This window comes from Lepisosteus platostomus, chromosome 3, assembly GCF_059453375.1.
Source record: "Lepisosteus platostomus isolate fLepPlt1 chromosome 3, fLepPlt1.hap1, whole genome shotgun sequence".
Classification (NCBI taxonomy): domain Eukaryota; kingdom Metazoa; phylum Chordata; class Actinopteri; order Semionotiformes; family Lepisosteidae; genus Lepisosteus; species Lepisosteus platostomus.
Genome location: NC_142613.1, coordinates 70,358,363 through 70,383,180, shown reverse-complemented (window position 1 = coordinate 70,383,180; position 24,818 = coordinate 70,358,363). Strand labels below are relative to the sequence as shown.

The 24,818-nt window shown below is 38.8% G+C and overlaps 1 protein-coding gene across 1 annotated transcript in view; it reads left to right on the top strand.

The window, feature by feature from the left end:
• The first annotated feature begins 13,966 nt into the window (after positions 1-13,966).
• The window catches only part of LOC148675379 (uncharacterized), a 48,400-nt gene continuing 37,548 nt past the window's right edge, over positions 13,967-24,818 (top strand). Inside the window, exon 1 of the mRNA XM_088626645.1 lies at positions 13,967-14,374. Coding sequence (XP_088482771.1) covers positions 14,372-14,374 — 3 coding nt within the window. The 5' untranslated portion in view covers positions 13,967-14,371. The remainder of the gene's footprint in view (positions 14,375-24,818) is intronic.

Sequence of the window (24,818 nt, the reverse complement as noted above, 5' to 3'; positions counted from 1 at the left end):
CGAATACTAGGAAGTGAATACTAAACACATGCATGCGGGTACTGTGTGTATTCGTATATGCTCGCTGCTTTTAAAACTCCAACATGGAGCAGTACAATGCACTGCAGGCTACTTACTGCACGGGCTCAGTGTAACAATGCTCGGAAGTACAGTATGTGTTACACAATTACAAGAATCTGTTCAGTCTCGACTGTTGCTCCCTCAGGGAGGTATTTCTCATGGTCACACAAACGAGTGTAACACATTACATTATACTGTATATAAGCTTTAGCAGCTTGTAGCATAATCTCTTCAGATCTCAGAAGCTACTGTACTGTATGTAGGGCTGGGCCTAGCCAGGACCTCTAAGGAAAACCTAGTAGCTGCTATAAGCGGTATGTGTTTCTGGACCAGAAGGTGGCGCTCTTCTCTCTGTGCCAGAATGTCCCATCCATTGCCCCGGCACGGTGACCGAGGATACTGTTCTGTGAAGATTTCTTGCTTATGTGACGTGTTCATTAAAGAGTCCATGACACTGTGCATAAAAATATTGGTGTTGTGGCTAACATCCGCTTTAGAATATGACCTGCCTAAAAGTTCCCTCTTAATGTGTGTGTTTTATTTACAAAACATATTGATTTTATACGTTTCCCAAGAATAACAAATGAGATACTTACATAGAATAATGATTCAGCTACAATGACTCATGTTCAATAAATATTTTTTTATGTTTGTTGATACTAAAAAAAGCATGTTTTTTTTTCATTCAGGCAAATTGAAACAGAGTGGTCACCTTGAATGTAGCCTAGATTAAATTGTTTTACAAGCACACATATCACATCTGGCTCTTTTGGAAGACATATTTTGTAGTCCTGCCAAGCCAGAAGCTCAGATTCAGAGTTTATAGACTTTTTATACTGGTGGGAATTTTTATGGGACAGGCCATAAAAGGTTAATATACAGGCAACAGAAAGATTCAGCAACCCGTAACTGAATCTGGCATGTCACAGAAGATGTCACCACTTCAAACAGAATCTAGAGACCATTTATAGAATATAAAAGTTTAAATGAATACAGACTTTTCTTGGATATATAAACTTTTCTATTTCCTTACACTCTGCATTTATTAAATATTCAAGTATAGATGGAGTCTTCAGATCTCATCTCATCCAGTGGACAGCAGCTCCTACAGGATACAGTATATTAATGTTTGGTTACAGCCATGGTTGACTGATCTCATTGGAAACGCTTGAGTTTTGTATCTCAGCAGTTTTCTCAAAATTTTTAAAGAGCCCCCGTAGTCTCCTCCTTTATTTAAGACTGCTAATCAGGAATATGCATACTGTTACTTTATCTTGTGTAACTGGCAATGTATAACAAAAAAACATTTGGGTACTCAGGAAATTGACACATGTAAAGCAATTGACAAACATAAATACAAAGTCATGGCTTTTTGTTGAACATAATTATTTGACAATTTTATGCAATATGGTGAATTTTAATTAAGAAACTTGTAGGCCAGGATGTCTCCAGCATATGAATTAGATCCCAACTGTCGGAACAGCAAAAAAAAAAGTAAAACACTTAATAATGAATGCACTTTTAACAGTGTGTTACAAAGGGAATTTCTATTTCTGAGTCAGATAGGAAAACAACTGTGATGTGTGAAGGTTTTATAAATCAACACATTGTGGGCACCAAGTCTGATATTAAGAATCAGTTCAGGGCTACAAGTCTTATATTAAGAATCAATTACAAACAAAAAAGGACAGGTTGTGCCTTCAATTGAAAAGCAGTGGCGATAATCAGTTCTTCTGTAAGGCAGAACCTGGAGAGAGGGATCTTAACAGAACCACTGCTGAAAGTACTTGTGCCTACCATGTAGTAAAAAACAATCAGAGCTTTTGGGTCAATAGACACTGATTTAAAAATTATGCGATGAGAAGGTTTACTGTGCTAACACCAAAAGAATAATCTCCGATATGCTGGCACATCTTGAAACAGAAGAAGTTAAAAGCAACAGGAGCAAGAGTCAGGGTAAAGTATTTCTGTTGTGACTGATGCTTCAACCAGAAAAATATGAACTGGCAACACAGTGAAGCTCAGCAGGTGTGAGCCTGGTCAGTACCTGGATGGGAGAGAGACCTTCTGGGAAAAACTAAGGTTGCTGCTGGAAGAGGTGTTAGTGGGGGGTCAGGTGGGGGCGCTTACCCGGTGACGGGGACACTATACTGTAAAAAGGCGTCGGATGAGACGTAAAACCGAGGTCCTGACTCTCTGTGGTCATTAAAAATACCAGGGTGTTTCTCGAAAGGAGTAGGGGTGTAACCCCTGCGTCCCAGCTAAATTTCCCCCTGGCCTTGGGTTGTTCATCTCTGATGAAATGTAGGGTTTGAAGACCTTTTAGTGTTTAAGGATACTGTCAGTTTGTTGTCAGAATTCTGTGAGTGATATGAACAGTGGAACCCACACTAATTGTGCTATTTCTTTTATTTGCTTCAATAAGCCCTCAAATGATGTTTCTCCATCCTTTCCAGAATATTTATAAATAATGCAACTGGTCTCATCAATTATTTAGCTTTTTTTTATTATTTGATCACCCTACACATGATACAATCTTTGAATCAGTTTTGTTTGGTGGATCAAAGGCAACACCAAGGTTTATATACATACAGTATATGACTAAGCTAAATAACACAGTCCCTTTCATTTTAACAGCTTTCTTACTGAGTGCTACATTTTCAATTTGAATGTTTTTTTTTGTTTCAGTCTTCACATTCAGTTTGATGAAAGTACTGTGGCACTTAAACATTTTAAAAAGTGCTAAAAAGTTAGTTGTTTTACTGTTGAGTGTTAGCTGAGATTAGATAAACAACCTACAAATCACATGGATATCTAACTAAATATGCAGGACCCCACCTGAGTGTAGACCAGATAGTACAAAAAGGAAAACTCTGGTGAAAGGGCCATTAGAGAGCTGGGACCACAGCCCAGTGTACATTGAAGTAAATTTTGAAACGTGCAGTCCAAAATAAAGATTTAGGGCTATGTTTCAGGACTGCACATTATGAAGGAAAGACTTATTAAAGGACATAAAAAGGGCTTCAGCAGAACTGAAATCAGTAGAAAATGGCTCATGGCATTTTAATTATGTTTTAATAATTGCTTACACTTATATAGCGCTTTTCTGGACACTCCACTCAAAGCACTTTTACAGGTAATGGGGACTCCCCTCCACCACCACTAATGTGCAGCCCCACCTGGATGATGCGACAGCAGCCATAGTGCGCCAGAACGCTCACCACACATCAGCTCTCAGTGGGGAGGAGAGCAGAGTAATGAAGCCAATTCATAGATGGGGATTATTAGGAGGCCATGATTGGTAAGGGCCAATGGGAAATTTGGCCAGGACGCCAGGGTTACACCCCTACTCTTTTCGAGAAACGCCCTGGGATTTTTAATGACCACAGAGAGTCAGGACCTCGGTTTTACATCTCATCCGAAGGACGGCGCTTATTTACAGTATAGTGTCCCCGTCACTATACTGAGGCATTAGGACCCACATGAACCACGGGGTGAGCACCCCCTGCTGGCCCCACTAACACCTCTTCCAGCAGCAACCTTAGTTTTTCCCAGGAGGTCTCCCATCCAGGTACTGACCAGGCTCACACCTGCTTAGTTTCAGTGGGTTGCCAGTTGTGAGTTGCAGGGTGATATGGCTGCTATTAATCCCAAAGGTGAGCAAAGGAAGATCTAGAAAGCGATGGCTTAAAAATTTAAGAAGAAAATGTTTTGTACTCAATGGTCTTGATTGTTTGCCACTCATACTTTTTGGTTTGGGGAGCATGTCAAAATCTGATGCCCAGAGAAGGTCACGGTAAAGATCGTGCTCAGTTGACACCCAAACGTGGGGTTAGGGTTAGCATTCACACACTACTGAGACAATTTTTAAGCTCAGCGCAGGATTTTAGGGTTTAGGACAGGTGGATTTGTAGTACAATCTAAAATGTTTTTTTTTTTCAGAATCTCTCTAGGGCCTGGGTAGCACAGTGCACTGCATGTTAGTTGTATCCCGAAACGGTGGGAACAAAAGAAGTCACCTAGCATTATTGAATCTCATTTACTTGTAAGAGCTTTAATCAATGGTCTTCATGGTTTCCCATTCATACCTTTAGGTTTGGGGAACATGTGTAAATCCGGTGCCCAGAGAGGCTCAGATATAGATCTCAGAAACATTCAGTTGATACCCCAGGTAGGGTTAGAGTTAGCATTCACAAACTACTAAGACAATTTTTATGCTCAGCGCAGGATTTTTGGGCCAATGTCAGGTGTTAGGATGAATGGTTTTGTAGTCCTATCTGAAAAGTTTTTTTTTCAGAAACTCTCTGGGGCCTGGGAGACATTGTGCTCCATGCAGTAGCTGTATCCTGAAACTGAGTCAGTGGGATCAAAATTTGTCACCGAGCATTATTGAATCTCATTTAATTGCAAGAGCTTTAATCAACACTCTTGATTGTTTCCCACTCATACCTTTAGGTTTGGGGAACATGTCAAAATCCGATGCCCAGAGACACTCAGATATAGATAGCGGAAATGCTCAGTTGACACCCCACGTAGGGTAAGGGTTAGCATTCACCCACTACTGAGACAATTTTTAAGCTCAGCGCTGGATTTTGTGGCCCAAGTCAGGTTTAGGACGGGTGGTTTTTGAGAGTTATCTGAAAAATTTTTTTCAGAAACTCTCTGGGGCCTGGATGGCTCTGTGAATATTGCGGTAATTTAATGCCGAAAGTGAGTCGGTGGGATCGAAAGTTGTCAACAACCATTATAGAATATCATTTAATTGCAAGAGATGAGACTAATGTTCTCGATTGTTTCCTACTCATACCTCTTGGTTTGGGAAACATGTCAAAATCCGATGCCCAGAGAGGCTCAGGTATAGATCGCGGAAATGCTCAATTGGTACCCAAGGTATGGTTAGGGTTAGCAATCACACACTATTGAGACAAGTTTTAAAATCAGTGCTGTTATTTTTGGCCCAAGCCAGGTTTAGGATGGGTGGATTTATAGAGTTATCTGAGAACAGTTTTTCAGAAACTCTCTGGGGCCTGGATGGCGGCGTGCACAGCATGGTAATTTTATGCCGAAAGTTAGACTTTGGGATCAAAAGTTTTCAACAAGCATTATAGAATATCATTTAATTGCAAGAGATAAGACCAACGTTCTCGATTGTTTCCTACTCATACCTTTAGGTTTGGGGAACATGTCAAACTTGATACCCAGAGAGGCTCAAGTTTAGATAACTGAAATGCTCAGTAGGAACCAGTGGTAGGGTTAGGGTTAGCATTCACACACTACTGAGACAATTAAGCAGTTAAGCTCAGTGCTGTGATTTTTGACCCAAGCCAAGTTTAGGATGGGTGGTTCTGAAGTTCTATCTGAATTTATTTTTTCCACAAACTCTCTGGGGCCTGGGAGGCATGGGGTGCAACAAAGTAGTTGTATCCCCAAACTGAGTCAGTGGGATCAAAATTTGTCACCAAGCATTATTGAATCTCATTTAATTGCAAGAGCTTTAATCAACGGTCTTGATTGTTTCCCGATTTCGATTTTTTAGAACTTTATTTTCTTTTCACAAAAAAAATACAGGACATCACAAATTAGAAAGCTTTACATTAATATACATACTTAAAACAGTATATATGATCACATCTCATTACATTTTGACACGGTACCAGTTACATAGCAACAATTTCTTTTTTTCTGGTGCAAATCACATTCTTTACTTAAACATGATAATGTTTTTCACAGTTTCTTGAGATATTGACCTATGCTCTCTATTTCCCACAGATTTTCTGCTTCCTCCTTCCCTTCTCTCCACAGATCTCTGAGGTATAAGTTCTCTCGGGTGATGAACAGGGCCAGGCTACCTGCTGCCTTGACTGGGACCTCGATGCCTTTGAACAGCCCCATGTTCCTCACTCTCCACAGGGCGCCTTTCCCACTGTTCACCACGGCCCAGATCCTGTCAAACATGTCAGGAGGAAGTTTGACGGGAGAGATGCCGTATATGACGAAAGCAGCGGTCAGGGTAAATTGGGGCGAGAGAGCTTGCAACCAATCTTCAAACTGTGCCCAGAAGGCCTTAGCAAAAAAGCAGGACCACAGGAGATGGGTCACAGTCTCCTCCTCGCCGCAGCCCACCCTAACGCAGTGAGGGCTGGGGGTGAGGCCCCTACGGTTCAAGAAAATTCGTACCAGTAAGCACTGGTGGATGACACTCCAGGCTAAATCTCTGTGAATGTTGCACAGAAACTTAGAGGATGTGTGTTTCCACACCTTCCTTGTTTGGGCTGACGTTAAAATGCCCACAGGGGTCTGCCTATTGTTCTGGGGTGCAACGAAATCTTCCAGTTTTTGGACGCTGACATCTCGGAGGGGAATATGGCCAATTGGGTGAGATCTTAGAAAACTTTTAACTGTCCCATAAATTGCAGGGCATGTGTCAGAGAGTGGGACATCCAGCTTGGGTCTGACACCCCACACTCTGAACACCTTGAATGTTTCCCACTCATACCTTTAGGTTTGGGGAACATGTGTAAATCCGATGCCCAGAGAAGCTCAGATATAGATCTCGGAAATGTGCAGTTGACACCCCAGGTAGGGTTAGGATTAGCATTCACCCACTACCGAGACAATTTTTAAGCTCAGCGCCAGATTTTGGGGCCGAAGTCAGGTTTTATGATGGGTGGTTTTGTAGTCCTATGTGAATTTTTTTTCACAAACTCTCTGGGGCCTTGGTGGCTTTGTGCACGCGCAGTAATTGTATCCCAAGTATCCCAAACCTGAGTCGGTTGGATCAAAAGTTGTAACCATGCATTTTTGAATATCATTTACTTTCAAGAGCTTTGGTCAGTGGTCTTGATTGTTTCCCACTCATACTTTTTGGTTTGGGGAACATGTCAAAATCCAATGCCTAGAGACATTCAGATAAATAGTACCTCAAAGATCTCATTAGGTCACCCAGCTGTAGTTGTTTACTGTTATCTTACTGATTTGATAATCATTCGGCTTTTCTCAGTTTCTCAGTAAATCTTCTTAAGGGTAGGATCCACATAAAATCCTTTGTGTAAGGAAGCAACTCCTGACCCAAAGGCAAATGCTCAATTTCCATTCACCAACCTGTACAGTTCGTGTTCAATATTGGCCCTAAACTACTCCTTTGAGCTAACTTTGTCAATACCTGAATACCTGTTGAATACCTCTATCAATACCACAAAGTATCAAAACTTAAGATTTGGTTCCATGAATTGGTTTGTACATCATACATTTAAGATAAGGATTTAACTTCTTTAATGTAGATGGCAATATATTTGTAATATAGTAATATATTTCAGATATGGGACGGTAATATAGACTCTTCCCTTTATTGCACCTCCCCAGTCGAGTGGCCCCACTAATACATTTTACTTAAATGATTGCAGAATAAAATTATTATCTGCGTATTAAGCAAATCTGAGGAAATCCTTAAGCCAGAACTTGGACTAAGTCGTATAACTTCAAGTTTTACTTTTTCAGCTGTCCAAACCCCACTGCTAATCCCCACACTTTAAGTGTATTTCATGAAGAAACACAGCAAGAAAGTATCATTATTAGTATTGCTATTGTTCCAGAATATAAGTAAAATCCAATCTTTTTAGTGTTTGGATATTTGAGAATGTTGTCATTTACACGTACTGTACCTACAGCAGAATGGCACTTTAAATGAACAACCAATATAAATTGAAGGACCTTTCAAACCAAATAGATCTAACCTTGAGGTTCAAAACAAATTATGTTCATAAGAGCCATCTAGTGGTCAGACAGGCAGGTGCTAATTTCAGATCTAGTTTTTGTCTTGCCACTTCTGTCGATCATGACGATGGTGATGATTATTAGGTGTGTGTTAGAAAAAAGAACAAGAAAATAAAATATCTTTATAAAGGGCATTTACATCATATATTATGGAACATGGGTAGCAAAGCAATAGAAAACATTTCTCCGTTTCTTGTTTAGACTTTCCTTTCTTAGAAATGTTATTGTCACTTCAGTAAAATTTGTAAGAACGTAAATCTCACACAAAAAAAGGTAAAGGCTTGTAGCACCACTTTAGTCTTCACTATTTTCATAATTATTGTCAATTAATCTTGCTTTTTAACAGGAAGCTTTTAAGGTGCAGTGAAGAAATGTGATTTAATGATGGAACGGCATCCTGTGGTTAAAGTGCTCCATAGGTTAGGCTGTGTTAATAGAAGCTCAGCTTCATGTTGATTTAAATTGTTTTCAGGTATTTAATATGCAAGAAAATAACTTTTAAAATATTAAATTGCGTTTCCCCAAATGGACCTAATGTTGACTTGACATTTTGTCTGGGGAGAGTTAAGAAATATCGATAACCACTCATTTTTTAACCTCACAAACCTTTCTGCCTGATATTCCATTTTTTCAAGAAATGAAGAAAACATTAATTTTCCACTTTTCAGCTCCTCATCTTACAGATACCTATATTAAATGTTCAGATGTTCTCAGGTTTATATTACCTATTTTCTAAAGTGAAGCCTAGAGCAGAAGACAGCAGTGAAATTTGAATCCCCATTTCTCATCAGGAAGACTTGTGCTGCACAGATTTGTTTTTATTTGTTTTGCCACAATGCTGTTTTGCTGTTTTGGAAGGTCTTGAGAGTTCTTACAGACAGCATTCCCAACATCATAAATTCAACATAAATAATGCCTTATGTCAGTGTTTTTTAATTGCTGTTTTACTTTCTGGACGTGTTTTTCTCTGTGTCAGAGTATCGAGATGTGCCTCTTGTGACTGCGAGGGTTGGCATCATTTTGTTTTCCTCATACAGCTACATTACATAGCTACATTATGTTCAACTTCTCTACCAAAGAAATTCAACCTTCCTAAAATTTATTTTGTAGTGGCTGCTTTCCAAATTGGGTGATTTGGAGTTAAGGTTAGCCTTATGGGAAGGGAATATGCAAGGAAGTAGACAAAGGGATATGTAGTTTGAACCAGCTAACAGAGTAGGTAGTACAAGCTTGTTGTATGTGTCTCCATTAATAGTAGTATCTGATCTCTGGGAGTAGCATGCCTTATAGTTCCAATACCTGCTCTACTTAACATGGTGTCTGTCTGTGAATGAGAGCAGGATCATTCCATTCCACATGGTAAACTGACCTTCTTATCACATTGTTTAGTTGAGATACTCGTATAAGACTTTTATATTTCAAACAGAAAACAGACAAATGTTATATTTCAAACAGACTTTTCCTGATGTATCTTGAGTCAGTCACTTGCATCTGTTGCGTGGGACAGTATGAAAGGTGAAATTAATCTATTACTTTTAATTAATTTAATAAATTAATCTATTACTAAAATAGACCTTTAGTGAAAAGTGCTAAAGACGCTTCTGTGATAATACTGTGGTAATTGAGTTCAAATAAAAATTGAGAAAAAACAAACAGTTCAAAGTATAAAGTATTAAGTATTAAGTATAATACTAAAACAAATTCATTTCCTTACCATGTGTAAAGGTGGAACTGAACACATCTTTTTGTATTAATGTTTTGCCTTTTGCGAGATAGGGAACTAGACAAGATGGTGTTTTGTGAGACTCAAACCTTCCGGACAGTCAAGCACTAAAGGCAAAGTGAGAAATGTTTGAAAAAAATTTCCAAATGAGGAATGTTTCACAGGGAAACAGGGAATCGCTAAACCAGGATTCAGCTCTCGCAGGCAGAGTGTTGTGACCTGTGAAGAAATGCGTGTGAAGTACATTCAATACATTGAAAAAATCCAACCACATACACTACTTTATTTTTTGCAAGCACAGAAGAAATGAATGCTGTGTAATCTCTGTTTCCCGTCAGTGGAAATGTGTCCAGTGGAAACACAGCTGCCTCAGATCTTCTGATTACGGATCCTGCTCAAAATTCTCAACCTGATGGGGCCACTCCTTTCACCACTGATGCAGGCTGATGCAAAGGGCCTATTATTGTGTGCCAGCAGCATCACTACACAGCAGATGAGGAGTAGAAATGAGAAATTTCTTTAAGAGTTGAATTAAGGGAGAAAGTTAAGAAGGTTAGATGATATACTTTAAGCCTAATGTGGAATTCAGTTAGAACACCAGGGTTAACAAAACTGTTCTATATAAGATATGCACACAATTATGTTATGCTATGTGTGCAGTACAATTAGGAAGGGGCTTTCTTTTCAGGATATTTATCAGAATCTCCAAATTCTTATTAAGCAGCAAAGCATTGACATGATGCTCTGCATGATGCTGAAAAACCACATATCAGGTGCCGCACTCCAGAGTCAAAGGCAGAATCCATGAACTACTGTATGAGGCAGCCTTAGCTACCACCCATAAAAAAGTGTCAAGTAAAAACATAATTTCTTAAATCAGAACAAAGTTTACAACAAGAAAAAGCCACTCTGATTTATATGATTTGTTATTTTTCTATATGCTAAGCAATTCTATTACAGCGTCAAATAACCAGTAGGCCCTTTTGCAGTCATGTCACTTGAGTTCTTGACTACGTAGTTGATCCATGTACTGTGATTAAAAAATATCCACAAAGCCCTCTGGAATGTACGGTTACTATCCAAAATCACCCATAAGTGACCTAGACTAGGCATTATTTTAAATTTAAATCTGCATGTGCTGCATCTGAAAGTGAGGGTTCTGGGTAAATCATTTTTTAATGCCACCAGATGGCGCACTTTCCCCCGCACACCAGAAACTTCAATTTCCTAGAATGTCAGGCAGATGTTAAACTACTCAGATGAAACATCAAGTCTGAATCAAGAGGTCCTGTTTTCAGACTGTGAGCTACAAAGATCTCATGGAGCCCTTGTAAACGTGATTGGTGCGGTTTATATTCATGTTTATGATTGGTGCCAAAGGGTCACAATGGTTAAAACAGGATGCTGCTACTTAAACCTTTTTTTGCCATTTTCATATGTAATTCAACATGTATTACATAATTCAAATGCACTTGCATGACTTACATTTGAAAAAAAAACACAAACACAACACCAAACACTTTACCTGAAGTGAAAACCATGACTCATCTAAACAGCATACTGAATATCACACTTGTGAACAACACAAAGAGTGTGAAATTCAATTACAAAACAGAATAAACAGTGTGAAATTCAATTTGCCTTTCATGGCATGGACAGATTCAACCATGGCATTTTGATCTTCTAGAAAATCAAATAAAGCCTCTAAATTTTCCTCACAATGTTTTTTTTTCCAATGTTAATTCACAGCGTTATTCTCGTTTGAAGGTTTCTTTTTGGTTGTGCAAGATAAGCAGTCACAGAAATTTTGAGCTTCTTTTCAGTAGTGGTTCCACCCCATGTCTTTCTTGCTGTTGCATTTATTATCGTTAGTTTACTTTGGTTACAAATATTATCAATAATGATTAAATACGGTTAATTATCTTGCTTTAGTTTCAGTTTATGTATTAGTAACAGAACATGGCAATTATATAACATCACCTTAGTTTATATACTGTATATACCACAGAATAGTCAATATCTTATTCACTTGCAATGTCGTCACATGAAAACGCCAATTCGCAAGTATAACAATGATATTCTGAATAAAGTGCAGCGACAATAAGCGCTTCACAGTAAAAACAAATGTGTGATTAAAGATTTTATTGTGTTAGAAGAAACTGCAATAGCTCACCACATATCCAACCGGTTCTCTTCCCTTTGTAACTTCATATACTGTAACCTCACATTTTGCTTATGAAAAAGCAGAACACAGCATTTTAACATTGTCTTCAGAGGTGAAAGGTCAACATTTGAGCATCAGATGGAGTGTAGGCCTTTATCTTCACGAGTACAACAAACTCCTCATGGAGGTCACTGATGACAAGAAGCACTATCTGTTCGAAAGGACAATGTGCTTTTAGAGAGTATTTTCTTATTTCAAGGTTTACCATTTCTGAGCTGAATAGATGCTCAAATGAATGGCGAAGCAATGTGTGAAAAGGTTAATAGAAATGAATGAAATCAATGATCAATTTGGTCTCAGCCTTGCCAGCTGAAGGATGTGCACCTCATTTGTGTGAAGTGGACACTGCTTCCAGCCTAAAAAGGGGTTTGTATGGTTGGGAAAGTCCTGATGAGACTATTATCGTGATGTGCAAGAAGATGAACAAATAAGTCACACATGGTGAGATGCGATTTTGGGTATTTCATTAGCGGTATACCCAATTAACCATTGTTACCATATTCTCTTTGGAAACCTGTCCCTGAAGTGCACATTATTGTTCACCACTGCTGAGACACAGGATCGTGGATCTTAACACTTAGAACACAACTGGGCCCGCTTTAATCTCAACCCCTTTTACCTGCGCCTTCAGCTTTCTGTGTGCAGGACTAATGAAAAAGACCAGTATATTCATACCACAGGATACAAGAACTGTTTTTTTGGGGGCTTTTTTCTTTGCTTTGTGGGTTAACCGGTGATACCAATATTGTATGTACTGCCGTGCTTAACAGGCTGAATGTAAAACTCCAACAGAGAACCAAAAATACCTGAAAATGCACGTGTACATAATGTTTGTAGATCTAAAATCTTTAAATTACTAAAAGTGATTGATACCAAATCATTACTTCAATGGTGATGGATTCTCTACAGGACGATTTTTTCCCACTCTTTTTCCCTTCTCTGTCAAATTTAGATGAATAGTTTTGATTTTAATTGTTTTAAAATCAGGAAACAGTTATATGTTACAGCATACAAATATACACTAATTATGTAAAATAATTAGGATTTTTTTTAGTTCTCTGAGAGGCAAACTTATCAAGCCATAATTAACGAAGTTCTCACATGATGTCCCGTGAAAATAATTGATTTTACGGTAAACACATGATTGTTATATTTCTTAATCTTTCATTAATATTCGGTTCAACTACAGATCTTAAAGCTATTTTGAACATGTTGAACATGTGAGGTATCTAAGGCAATAAAAAGAAATAAGGCAGACCTATACGATAATAAAACCACAAATTAGAAATGAATCTCAAACGTAAGGTTTTCAAATTGTGGATATTTACGTCTAAACCTGCAGTTCACGTACTAGCCTTAAGGTGGAAGCATATAACAAGAAATGCAAGCATTTCCGAGAAAAACTGGCAAATTCTATCCAAGGTTTGAAAAGCACTCGTCTATTCTAAATTGTTCTTATAAAGAGCTTGGGAATACTTGACTTCTCTCCTTGTATGGTTATGGCTTTTCTTTTTGTATATATAAGTACCATTAAAAGCCAATATTGCACCAATTAAAGCATATTGAGGCACAGAGGACAACATCGGCACGATTATTAATTGAAGCATATTTTGAATAGAGACACTTAGATTCTGATTGCACTTTTTAAAAATATATATGTTTAAATCTTTAGGAAATATTTAAATAAAGCAGGTTATCAGGATAGCTTTCTGTAAGAGTTAACATCTCATTTTCAAAGACGCTTGAAGACGAATGTATTATTGTCGTTCTGGTGTAAGAATTCAGTCTCACAAAGATAAAAAAACACGAAAAGAAGATGAAACGGTAAGAACACGTCACATACACAGATAAGAGGGAAAGACTAAATGTCTTTGGATATGTTTTTAAAGTGTTAATTTGAGACACTTTTACGAACGAGTGAAATATGACCACTGTGTTGGGGAATATACTTGTTGGAATGATATTCACTTTCATGTGATACATGTGACCTACAGTATCCGAGAATGAACACTAATTTATCGGGGTTTTGGAGATAAAAACCAAATGTATAGATCTACAAACACACAAAAGTGTTTGTTTCTCAGGCTAGTAAATGATTAACCCAGATATTTTGAAATAACTGATAGTTGTTGTTATTACCCCCAAGGGCACCTCAGAAGACTTGTTACCACACTTTTCTTAATTGCTAATCAAAGCAAATAAGCATATGCATTTGATATTGACATTATGCATTGCTGACGGGAATGTGCTTGTAAATCTATGTGTGTATGATTAACTGAAAGCGATGCATGTCGTATTATAAATATGATTTCAAAACAGCTGTCAACTTTTCGAGTCAGTTTGGGATAAAGCTGTTAAAATAAAAAAAAGGGTCCTCCTTTCTCTGTAGTAATAAATGTGGCTTAAAACAGCACTTGGCTTTCAAACGCCCAAAATTTTATTAACAAAAGAAAGAGCCTCGTTTAGAAACGCCACTCACCGTTTGTCCTACCTCCTTCTGTGTTTGGAAAACATGAAACTTGACCTTTGATCTGGAATCTGCACTTGGCTACAACTAAGAGAAAAAACGAAACGCATTTAATTTATGAAAAATGGTAAGTGCATACATTTTGATAACTTTCTAAATAGGTATTTTAATTAAACACAAATGTATCAATCAAACGCTAAGTGTTTTTTTTTATCCAGAAAGCATTACGTACAGTATATGTCGGATAAAAAAAATCAAAATGTTTTTCACAACTGTACAGAAGAAAAGATTGAAGTAAAACCTTATTTTGTTGTAGGATACCACCAGGTGTCGTCTGTGTGTTCGCTGTAGGGCTGCCTCCACATATTTAACAAACAAAAATATTGTTAAATTTATTGTTAAACATAAACTGGTTAAAATAGCAACCTGGATTGTTAGTTTCACGGAGTACTTTGTGCAAATCTCAAACACAGAACGATTCGGTGTGTTTCTTTAAACGGCTTTTTTGAATTGCCTTTTTTCTCGTATTTAGCAATTAAACGTCTTAATTCGGTTAATGTGGAACTCATTTTTCCTAAATACTAAGGCCACCAGGTGTCGTCGTGATGGACACCTGTAAATCCCATGTTTGAGGAGGAAGGCTGCATCACATGTGTATAGGGACTAGAGCATGGGTGGGCAAACTTTTTTTTGTCCCAAGGGCCACATAAAATTTTGAAACTGTGTAGCGGGCCACTTCAGGTTAATGATAACCTGAGACAAAAACTATTTGAAATATAAAAAAAATAAGAATTGTTGAAATGTATTTGAATGTGCAAAGAAAATTGAAGAGATTAAAGAATTGGTCAGCATCCTTGTAAAATGCAAATTAAATGACTAAATAAAAACGTAAAAATCTAGCATCAATGTTTTTTAAAAAGGGGGGGGAGAAATACAGTGTCTTTTTGTTTGTGCCTCCTAATGGGTAGGTGGGCTTGATTAATAAATTATGTTAACAGAATTCACCAAAAATACTGGGTAGTATTTTTTAAATGGCAATGAAATTTTAAATGGCATCTCAACATCGACTCTCTGTCTGAACTTGGATTTGATCACCACAAGTGCTGAAAACCCAGTTTCACAAAGGCAGGAAATTGCACAGGGAAGCAGAATTCACAGAGCTCTGTTGCTTATTCTTTGGTACTCCAACAGTATGAGTTTTTTTGCATTGTGCTACTCGGTACGCTACTTTGTATGATGAAAAAAGAACTGCGGACTGAAGTTTAGTTAGAAAAAGCATCTTACGGTTCATTCTTTAAACTTGCACAAAAAATATGAGGCTTACTTATCAAACTACTGTGAACAGTTTCCATATGACGTTTCAATTTACTGGGGAGCATGCTCGCAGCAGCCAACACTTTAAGGCAGACAACACACTGAGGACATTCTTCAGTGTCCACAATTGTGCAAGTGAAACCGAAATTCAAGAAGCCACCGTCATACTTTCTGTATTTGCATGTCCGTTTCTTTTTAGAACTAGGCTCCATGTCCACCACGTTTTTTACTCATATTTAAAAACCTCTCCATTGCGATCGTGTTACAAAACACTCACAAAAGGACCACTCATAGAAACATGCAACAGCGAAGCCCCGGTCAACTGGTAGGCTGTTTACAGACTGCCGACTCTCTTGCCTAGGGTCATGTGAAACAGTCTAGCTAGCTAGCACACAACTCGTACATTCTGTGTGCATAAACAGCGGGTTTTACTCGTAATAAAATTTTTGAATGGCGATACCCGAGATGCCCCTGACCGACAAAGCCCTCAAGTGACCACACCAGAGCAGGACCGACACATCAGACTGGTCCATCTGAGAGAGCGTTTCAGATCTGCCACCCCTACTGCTGTCACACAATGCCCGCATTGGTGACAGGACAGTGAGGCTCCATGCTGCTGGCCTTAGAGCAAGGCGACCTGTCAGAGGCCCTCTGCCCATGTAACGCATACACCCCTGCGAATAACAGGGATCTCAGCCACCTGGGCTGGGGGAGGTCTCCTTTAGCTCAGCCAGCAAGTTCCCTGTTGCGTGACACCGGAGACCCGGGTTCGCGCCCAGACAGTGAGGGACGAACTGGCAGGGCAGGATTGGCAAGGGTGGAAACCCAAAGAATCGTTACACTCGCACCTCCTAGACATCACAACTACCTGGCTTGGGCCAGACAGAGGCTGCGATGGACTGGTCCGCAGTGGCATCAGGTCCGTTTTACAAATGAGTCACTCTGCAGTCTGTTCCACGCAGACGGGAGGGCCAGGGTGTGGAGGAGGAGGAGGTGTTGTGATTCTTTTTTTCCATCAGTAAATGTTCGGAATCTTGGAATGCCAGTGAACAAAACTGTCCCCAAATCATTTCGTATCTCAATAGATGATTTGTAGGGACAAGGTAAAATAAGAGGTACATATAATTAAACCACTAACGTAAGTCATATTTGAGTAAATTAGTAAAAAATTATATGTTTAATTGGATGTACAGCATAGGTCTGTATTTTAAATCCCTAATCCACTGACGCAGAGATATTTAACTGAAATTCTATCATTTTAATTATGGAAACTTAAATTGAAAATTACCTTTCAAATAGGTATTTTGCATCTTTTCACCAGCCACAGAATGGCTTCTGATTTTGTAAAGATGTAGAATAATGAATTCATTCAGATAAGATACACATTATCATTCAATAGCAGCACAGAACTCTTGGATTTAAACCTACATCAGTCTGTGGCCTGTTTGAAAAGATCAGCAGACATGCAACATGACAATAATTCTCATTTAAAAGAGAAAAGCGCTTGAACCTCAATACTGTACTTCAATGTGCACTTCCATGGGTCAATAATTTGAGTCCTCGTCTTAAATTTGCTGCAGCTTCCTCTCTCTCTCTTCAAAGGCAAAACGGATCTGTCCCCTTATTGAAGCCAATCACAGTTATTTCAATTCATTCTTACACACAAATCTCCATGCATTAAGGAGTTTATAAAGTGCATATTATAAAAAGTAAAAGAACAAAGCTGGTTCCCTTTTCATATACTGTATGCAGAATTACATATTGTCCTACAGTTTCAATGAGGATGCAATGCAAATGAAATAGATATATTTACATTTTATTTTTTAATTAAAGATTAAAGTGTACATCAAATTCAAGCTCTAAGAATGAGAGTCAACCAATGACAATGTTGGTGTGGAAGTGATGAACAAATGTGATTTGTGTGTGAGTGATGTGAGTCTACTGAACTTCCCTTGAAACAGTGTTGGAGAAGAAGAGAGATGGGAAATGACAGAGCTTTATTCAGCCCACGAGTGGAAGGGCTAGGAGCAATGTTCCCTCTAAGCTGTGCGCGTGTGCGCGCACACAGGTTACGAAATCAGCGCACATAGGAAATTGAACTGCGCACAAAAAATGAACTTAAAAAAAATCTGATAATAATAAAACAAACACGGTTGTCAATTGAAAAATTGCTAAATTGACCACATGAGACTGGCCGCGAGAGGTCCAGCTTGGCTGTGTGCATTATGATTGCTACTTATAATAATATAATAATAATATTATTATATTATACATATAATAATTAGTACCTATGCTCTCGTAGTCTCGTACCTCACTGGTTATGCTCGCTTAGCACTCAGTCTCTATGACTGGGCTCGTTGAATTGCTGTCCCGGTCTTTGGGATCTCTGTGCTTCTATGAGAATGACTTTTAACAAAAAATAATTTCAGGTTTACAATTTTACATGCACTCAAATTAGTGTGCACAAATTTGTCGCTGGGGAAAAAAGTTGCACAACTTGAATTTTTTGCACACACAGGCCATTAAAAATGACAGAGAACGTTGGCTAGGAGGTTTTTACAACAGCAAGGGCTCTCGTCTTTTTCATGCTGAACTTCTGAGGCCACTTTCTAAGCCCTGGGGTTTGTCAGAGCTTACTTTGAAATTAAATGTTGTCATTTCAAAAAATACAGATTTGCTGCATGCCCATGCTGCTTTGTCCATTATATCGATAACAAAAAGGAGCCTTGCTAAAAAAAAACAGGCATGAATTTCAGGGCTATATATAATTTATACTGAATATCAAAAGTAACTCATGATTTATAGCTGCAGCAAATTCACAAAGCTATCATGAAAAAAGTGTCAGTCACATTTGTAGCAGGTACTGTACGCTGGCATTGTAATGAACAGACATGACGTCAGGAATTCAATGTGCTGATTAATATTTGGGTTAATCAACAGGAGGTCTGCTGTGAAAGTTAAAGGCTAGTTGTGTGTGTGGCCTCAATTGGGAGCCATACTTGTTGTACACCTGTGACAACTTACTTTAACATGCTTTGCACATGATAGCAGGTGCTGTCTTGTGGGATCCTGCCCCATTGCTCTTACAGAGCCAGGTCAAATGTCTACCTGTACACTGGTTTCTGAGCCTGGGATGTCACCTGTCATCCTAGCTCAACCCATAAGAGTTCAAATAGAACATCCACAGTATACTGTACATCACATTATCAGAGCTTTGAGTTTCTCGCACTGATAACATTATTTAGCAAGAATGAGGTCACATTGAGATGAGTCCACAGCAAGGGACACAAGTGTGATTCCAGGAATTGATCAGTGGAGTATCATGCAATCAGGCCACCAACAATTACTACAAGTGGAGCTCTGTAGTGATTAGACACTCGTGCCCTGACCATCAGGCTTGGACCTTCCTATGGATTGGTCTGTAATGCCCATCAGGATCGGTTTGTCCACTTGAAGTGTTGTTCTCACTGCTTCATTCCGTTGTGATGATGAGCATTGGTGAGCACGGACCCTAAGTGCTCAAGTAGCCTGCAAACTGGCTGTCAATCGGACTTCTATCAGTTGAACCCCCTGATGCAGTGGTACTGGAATTAGGAAAATCATTACAAAATGGAGCGTGATAATGTGTCAGGCTCGGTGAGATGTCACGATTTGTGATCTCGTAGTTCATGGCCCGTCATTGACGTGCTGTTTTTGGGTTTGACATCTCTCTAGGTCTGAAATTGCTGGTTATGAACAGCCCACAGTGTGAGTGACAGTGCGCTGGCTTACTTGAGCCTCTCCCGTACTGGTGGCACAAAGTCTTTGTTCACTTGATAAGTGGAGCGTATTGCTTTTTTCCTGTATGTTTCTTTCTCTGTTTTCTCCAGGCTTGACATTCCGTAGGTTGAATCATGTGAGTCCAGTCATTCCTTACCTGAGGAAGTGACTTAGTGTTTAAACAACTAAGTCGCTTCCCTGTATCGCTGCCAATTGTAAATGAGCGATTATTCAAAATGAATTAATATTCAACATCACTATATAGTATGCAACTGAAAGCAAAAATGTGTAAATAACGTGATATTTAATTTTATATTCAGTATTATTACAACTTCTTTCTTCACCTTCACGTTTGAGTAGGTTTAACTACTGTACACAGACAAATTCTGAATGTGTTGAAACTGATTCTCTTTACTCTTGATTGGAGGAGACTATAGGTTTAAGGCTGAAGCACTCTTTACACAAAGAGTTGTGGGGGTCAGCAACAAACTACTCAGCCATGTCATTGAAGCAGATTCACTGGTAGTATTCCAGAACAGCTGGATCATCATCCTTGGATCACTAAACTACTGACACCCAAATGCACATGGGCCAAATGGCCTCCTCTCAGTTGTACAATTTTGGAAGTATATCCAGTATGTACTGCAGTAATTACAATGCCTGCCATAGTTCTGTTGCTATATTCTTGAGCAGTGATCACAGTCTGCAGAGACAATGGGAAAGATATGCCACTTGAGAATTCTGGGTATATTGACTCTGCAAATACAGCCATTATGTATCTAGAGCTGCTGACCATGTCTTTATGTTCTCCTATGCGGCCCGTGTTCTGTGCCACGTGTGACTGTCTGTTATCCCTGTGTTTGACACAGGTCAGACATCAGTAGGTACCACTGTACTTAGGACTTTTTCTCTCTTTCAGTTAGAATGCGTGTGGCTGTTTGTTGCATTTGCTTGCCTCTGGTGGCTGAGAGCTGTTAAGTTTTTTTGTGCACGCCTTTTCTTTTACCAGTGGAAACCGTGTTTATGATTATAGCTGAAAGCATGTAGCTTTCATGTTGGAAGTCATCGTTATTGACTCCAAGCTGCAGGATCATTAGCTAGAATCTCTCCCATGTTTGCTTCTCACACGGGGTTATACGTCGCGCACAGAACACCAAGATAAATCCTCCAGGACTCAAAATAACAAGCGATCATTGCTTCTCGGAGGGTATAGTGCCAGGTAAATTAATTCTTCTTGGGATTGCTATTGAGGTCAAAGGGAGCTTTTTACCTGCCTTTTGTGTAATTTCTACAGTGGACTTATCACTTTGAACAGAAGACACAAAAGTGTTACACATTATCAGCTTGTTTCCATTGTAAACTGGACTTTCTCACAGTCTTAGGCCTCCAATCCATTGAATGATAGTTTGCTTTAGCTTTTTTAAAAAGAGCTTTTCTTCATCACATATATTGCCAAAATGTTTTCTCACAGTTATTAATTGTTTCCTGGCCTTCGACTCGAAAACAAACAGCACAGTGTATTGTGGTTTCTTGCTGACAGAAAATCAATGGCAGGGTTCCCATGGGTAACTAATTAATGAGCCACTTCTGTGCTGAAGGTTCATGGGCCAAATCTTTATGTCAGTTAATTGTACCAGGTCAATGTGCAGGAGAGACATAGACTGAGGAAAAATAGTACAGTGGTGAAGAATTTATCAACAGTTAGTTTTTTGTTTTAAGTTTCTCACGAAGATCTTAAAAAGATTTGAAATTTGTTCTCCTATAAATTTGTAATCATAACAAAGGCAAAGATATGCTTTGTTTTTAAGCAGCATTATTATGTCCATTTAATTTACTATGGCCAGTTTAATTCTTCACGTTTTTAAAGGTTACAGTAACATGCCAATGAAATACTCTTTTGGTTTGTTATAGTAACATTAAATTCATAAATGTTTCTTGAATGTTTTCTGAGAGAACTTATGAATATCATAGGGCCTCTATGAAGAAGTAACAAAGGGAATTTGCATTTTTTTTTGCTTTTGCTATTGTAGTCAATGACAGTTAAGTAATCTGTGGAGTTGTAGTAGAGATTCCAGATACAATAAGCGAGTAATCTCTAAATTGACCCTATTGAAATGGCACCTTGGGGACTGGTAGAGTTTGGATTTCCCCCAGCACATTCAGGGACATGGCTTTGTTGAAGATGTGGACCAGGCCATGAAGACAGTCGATGGCAGAACTGCAGTTAAAGACTGACACAGTCTGACAACAATATTTACTTTATGCGTGTTGCAAAGGATCCTGGGCTCTCACACACTTTCACTGTTTGCACTGTGGAAAAGCTGATGTATCAGATGACCTTTCAACCCGTGAAAAGAACTGGATTGAGGTCACATCACAGAAAACAGTCACTTACATATTGCAGACCTGGGACTTATGACACTGGTAGTCAGACTCTTGTAGAAGAACAGATAAGCCAAATGTACCGGTATATTTTCAGTCATAAACTAATGTAGCTGACACTGTGAGGAATTACAATTATCTTACCATACAATAAAAGATACATGAATGAATGCATTAATCATTACATTAATAAACATTAAATAATTATTGAAACATTAAATCATTATAATTATACTTGCAGATAAAGGAAGGTTGGTGACATTGTATTTTTATAGTATTTCATTGGTTTTGTTAACAGTCATCTTGTTTCATTTCCATTCAGAGCTTTGGGGAAATCTAGTGCTTTCTCCATATATTTTTCTGAAATATACAAAGACATATAGACAAAGCCTCAAAATGGGAACACTATTTTTAAAAATTCAGGGTGCTGCTGAACAGTTTCTTAAAATCATACCATAAGCCAGTATGTCTTTGGACTTTTGGAGGAAACGAATGTGAACATGGGGAGATCATACAAAACCCCACACAGATAGCATTGCAGGTCTGGAATTGAACCCAGTGCCCCAGTGCCGTGAGTCAGCAATACTGACCACTGTGCCAATGTGCTGTCCTTAATCACTATCCACACATGTTAATATCATGTTGTTGTAACACACAAATACTCTACATATTGTATCCTTAGTAATGTTCCATAGGTAATTATTGAAGATCTATGAATATTGTATAGATAACATATTAAGTGCTATAATTATAATCATATTATAAAGTGATCCCAATCTCCTCTTGAGCTTGTAAGCATGCATGGCCATTTCCCAGTAGCTAAACATACATTTGATTCACAGATTCCAGAGTGGAAATAAGGTAAGGGGCACACATCAACGTAGACAGGAACACTGAAGCCTGTTTTCTCTTTCTAAAAGTGCACTTCCAGGTAAGTGCTATGGTTTTTCGTCCATTTTCAGAACATGTTGTTCAGTGCCACTTTGTTTCTGAAGTGGCACACTGCAGGTCCTGTTAGCTCTTACAAGAGCTTCATTTCACACTGTAGTGTACTGTATATACCAGATCAAATTGTCACACACATATATATATACCTGAAGTCACTTCAGTAGAACATTGAGAACTGGAACTTCAAAAGGATTTGTAGCCCCATGGTATCTGAAATCAGTGTTTCCAGTTGTCTTTCTGTGCAAGCTTACACTGTTGAGGGCTTTGTGATTTGGATGAAAACTACAGTAGGTGATCCAGGCCAAGACAAAGTCTATTCCAGCGAGCAACTGGCTCCAGGCAGGCTATACCCTGGAGGGGATGCTTTTACTTCTCAGAGCAAACACACCGACCCATACACCCAGAATTTCCAAGAAGCCAATTTACCTACAGGTACAGTATGTTTTCGGACTGCGGGGGGGAAACTGAGGCACCCAGAGGAAACCCACAGGAACACCAGCAGAACATGTAAATGCCACGCAGAGAGCACCCCCAGGTCTTAAATTGAACCCAGAGTCCCAGTAATACGAGGTAATAATGCTAAACATTGATCCACCGTATCTTCAAGAGGAGATATTCAAAAGAAATTCAGAGTTTCACATTAGTAGTGTTTGTGGTGGACATGGTGGAAATTGCAACGTATTAATTTTCACAGGGTTTTAGATTCTCAATATATCCCCTTCTGATATAGAAATTGCTGTTACATAATGTCTGATGACTGCAATTAAACAGATTTTCAAATGTACAGTAGCTGGCGGATTCCAGCTCTGCTTTAAAAAAATAAGCTCTACCAGCAATGAGAATGTAATGGACCAATTACAATGTAACACATACAGTACAATGATTGTAAACAATAGTCCTTTTTGATGGGTATATAGTGATTTCTGTCTGTAGTATAATTTTAATTATGATCACCAAAGATTAACATTTAGTTATACATTTGAGTTACATCCTCTATTATTTGTTTTGTTATATAACTTGTCTGATATGCATGTTTACACCCATTGTCAACAGCACTTCCAACGATGAGAAATAAATGATGGAAATATTGAGGAAAGGTAACCTGATAAAAATGAAAATAAGGAATACACATTATTTGAACTCAGAATCAGAAGAAAGGTCCACAAAATCATAGGTTTTTAGGTTACAACAGGAAAAAAGAATCGGATTTAAACAACAATTTCATGGCATAAGAAAACCATTACACAGTGTACAACCTACAGTATGTGCAAATGCAAAACACATTTATAATAATAATAATTGCTTACACTTATATAGCGCTTTTCTGGACACTCCACTCAAAGCGCTTTACAGGTAATGGGGACTCCCCTCCACCACCACCAATGTGCAGCATCCACCTGGATGATGCGACGGCAGCCATAGTGCGCCAGAACGCTCACCACACATCAGCTATCAGTGGGGAGGAGAGCAGAGTAATGTAGCCAATTCATAGAGGGGGATTATTAGGAGGCCATGATTAGTAAGGGCCAATTGGAAATTTGGCCAGGACACCGGGGTTACACCCCTACTCTTTTCGAGAAGCGCCCTGGGATTTTTAATGACCACAGAGAGTCAGGACCTCGGTTTTACATCTCATCCGAAGGACGGCGCCTGTTTGCAGTATAGTGTCCCCGTCACTATACTGGGGCATTAGGACCCACATGGACCACAGGATGAGCGCCCCCCCGCTGGCCCCACTAACACCTCTTCCAGCAGCAACCTTAGTTTTTCCCAGGAGGTCTCCCATCCAGGTACTGACCAGGCTCACACCTGCTTAGCTTCAGTGGGTTGCCAGTTGTGAGTTGCAGGGTGATATGGCTGCTGGTTTGTTTTTCTCATCCTTATGCAGAGTTAATATATGTTTTATAACTTTAGTTAGCTCTTTCTAGTTTTGATTCTTTTTAAGATGTTATTTTGTACCATGAAATATTTATGGATATACCTCTCCTGTCTTTCATTCCTGGACAAGGGATTGCTCATGACAAACTTTTGGAAATGTCAGCTTTTCATGATGTTTGAGAAGGCCTATTTCCTATCTATTACAACATGCATTCTGTGGCTGATATTTCACATTTTTGTCCCCCTGCACAGTAAATCCTCTGCCAATCTTCCCTTAAGAATCTCTGCCA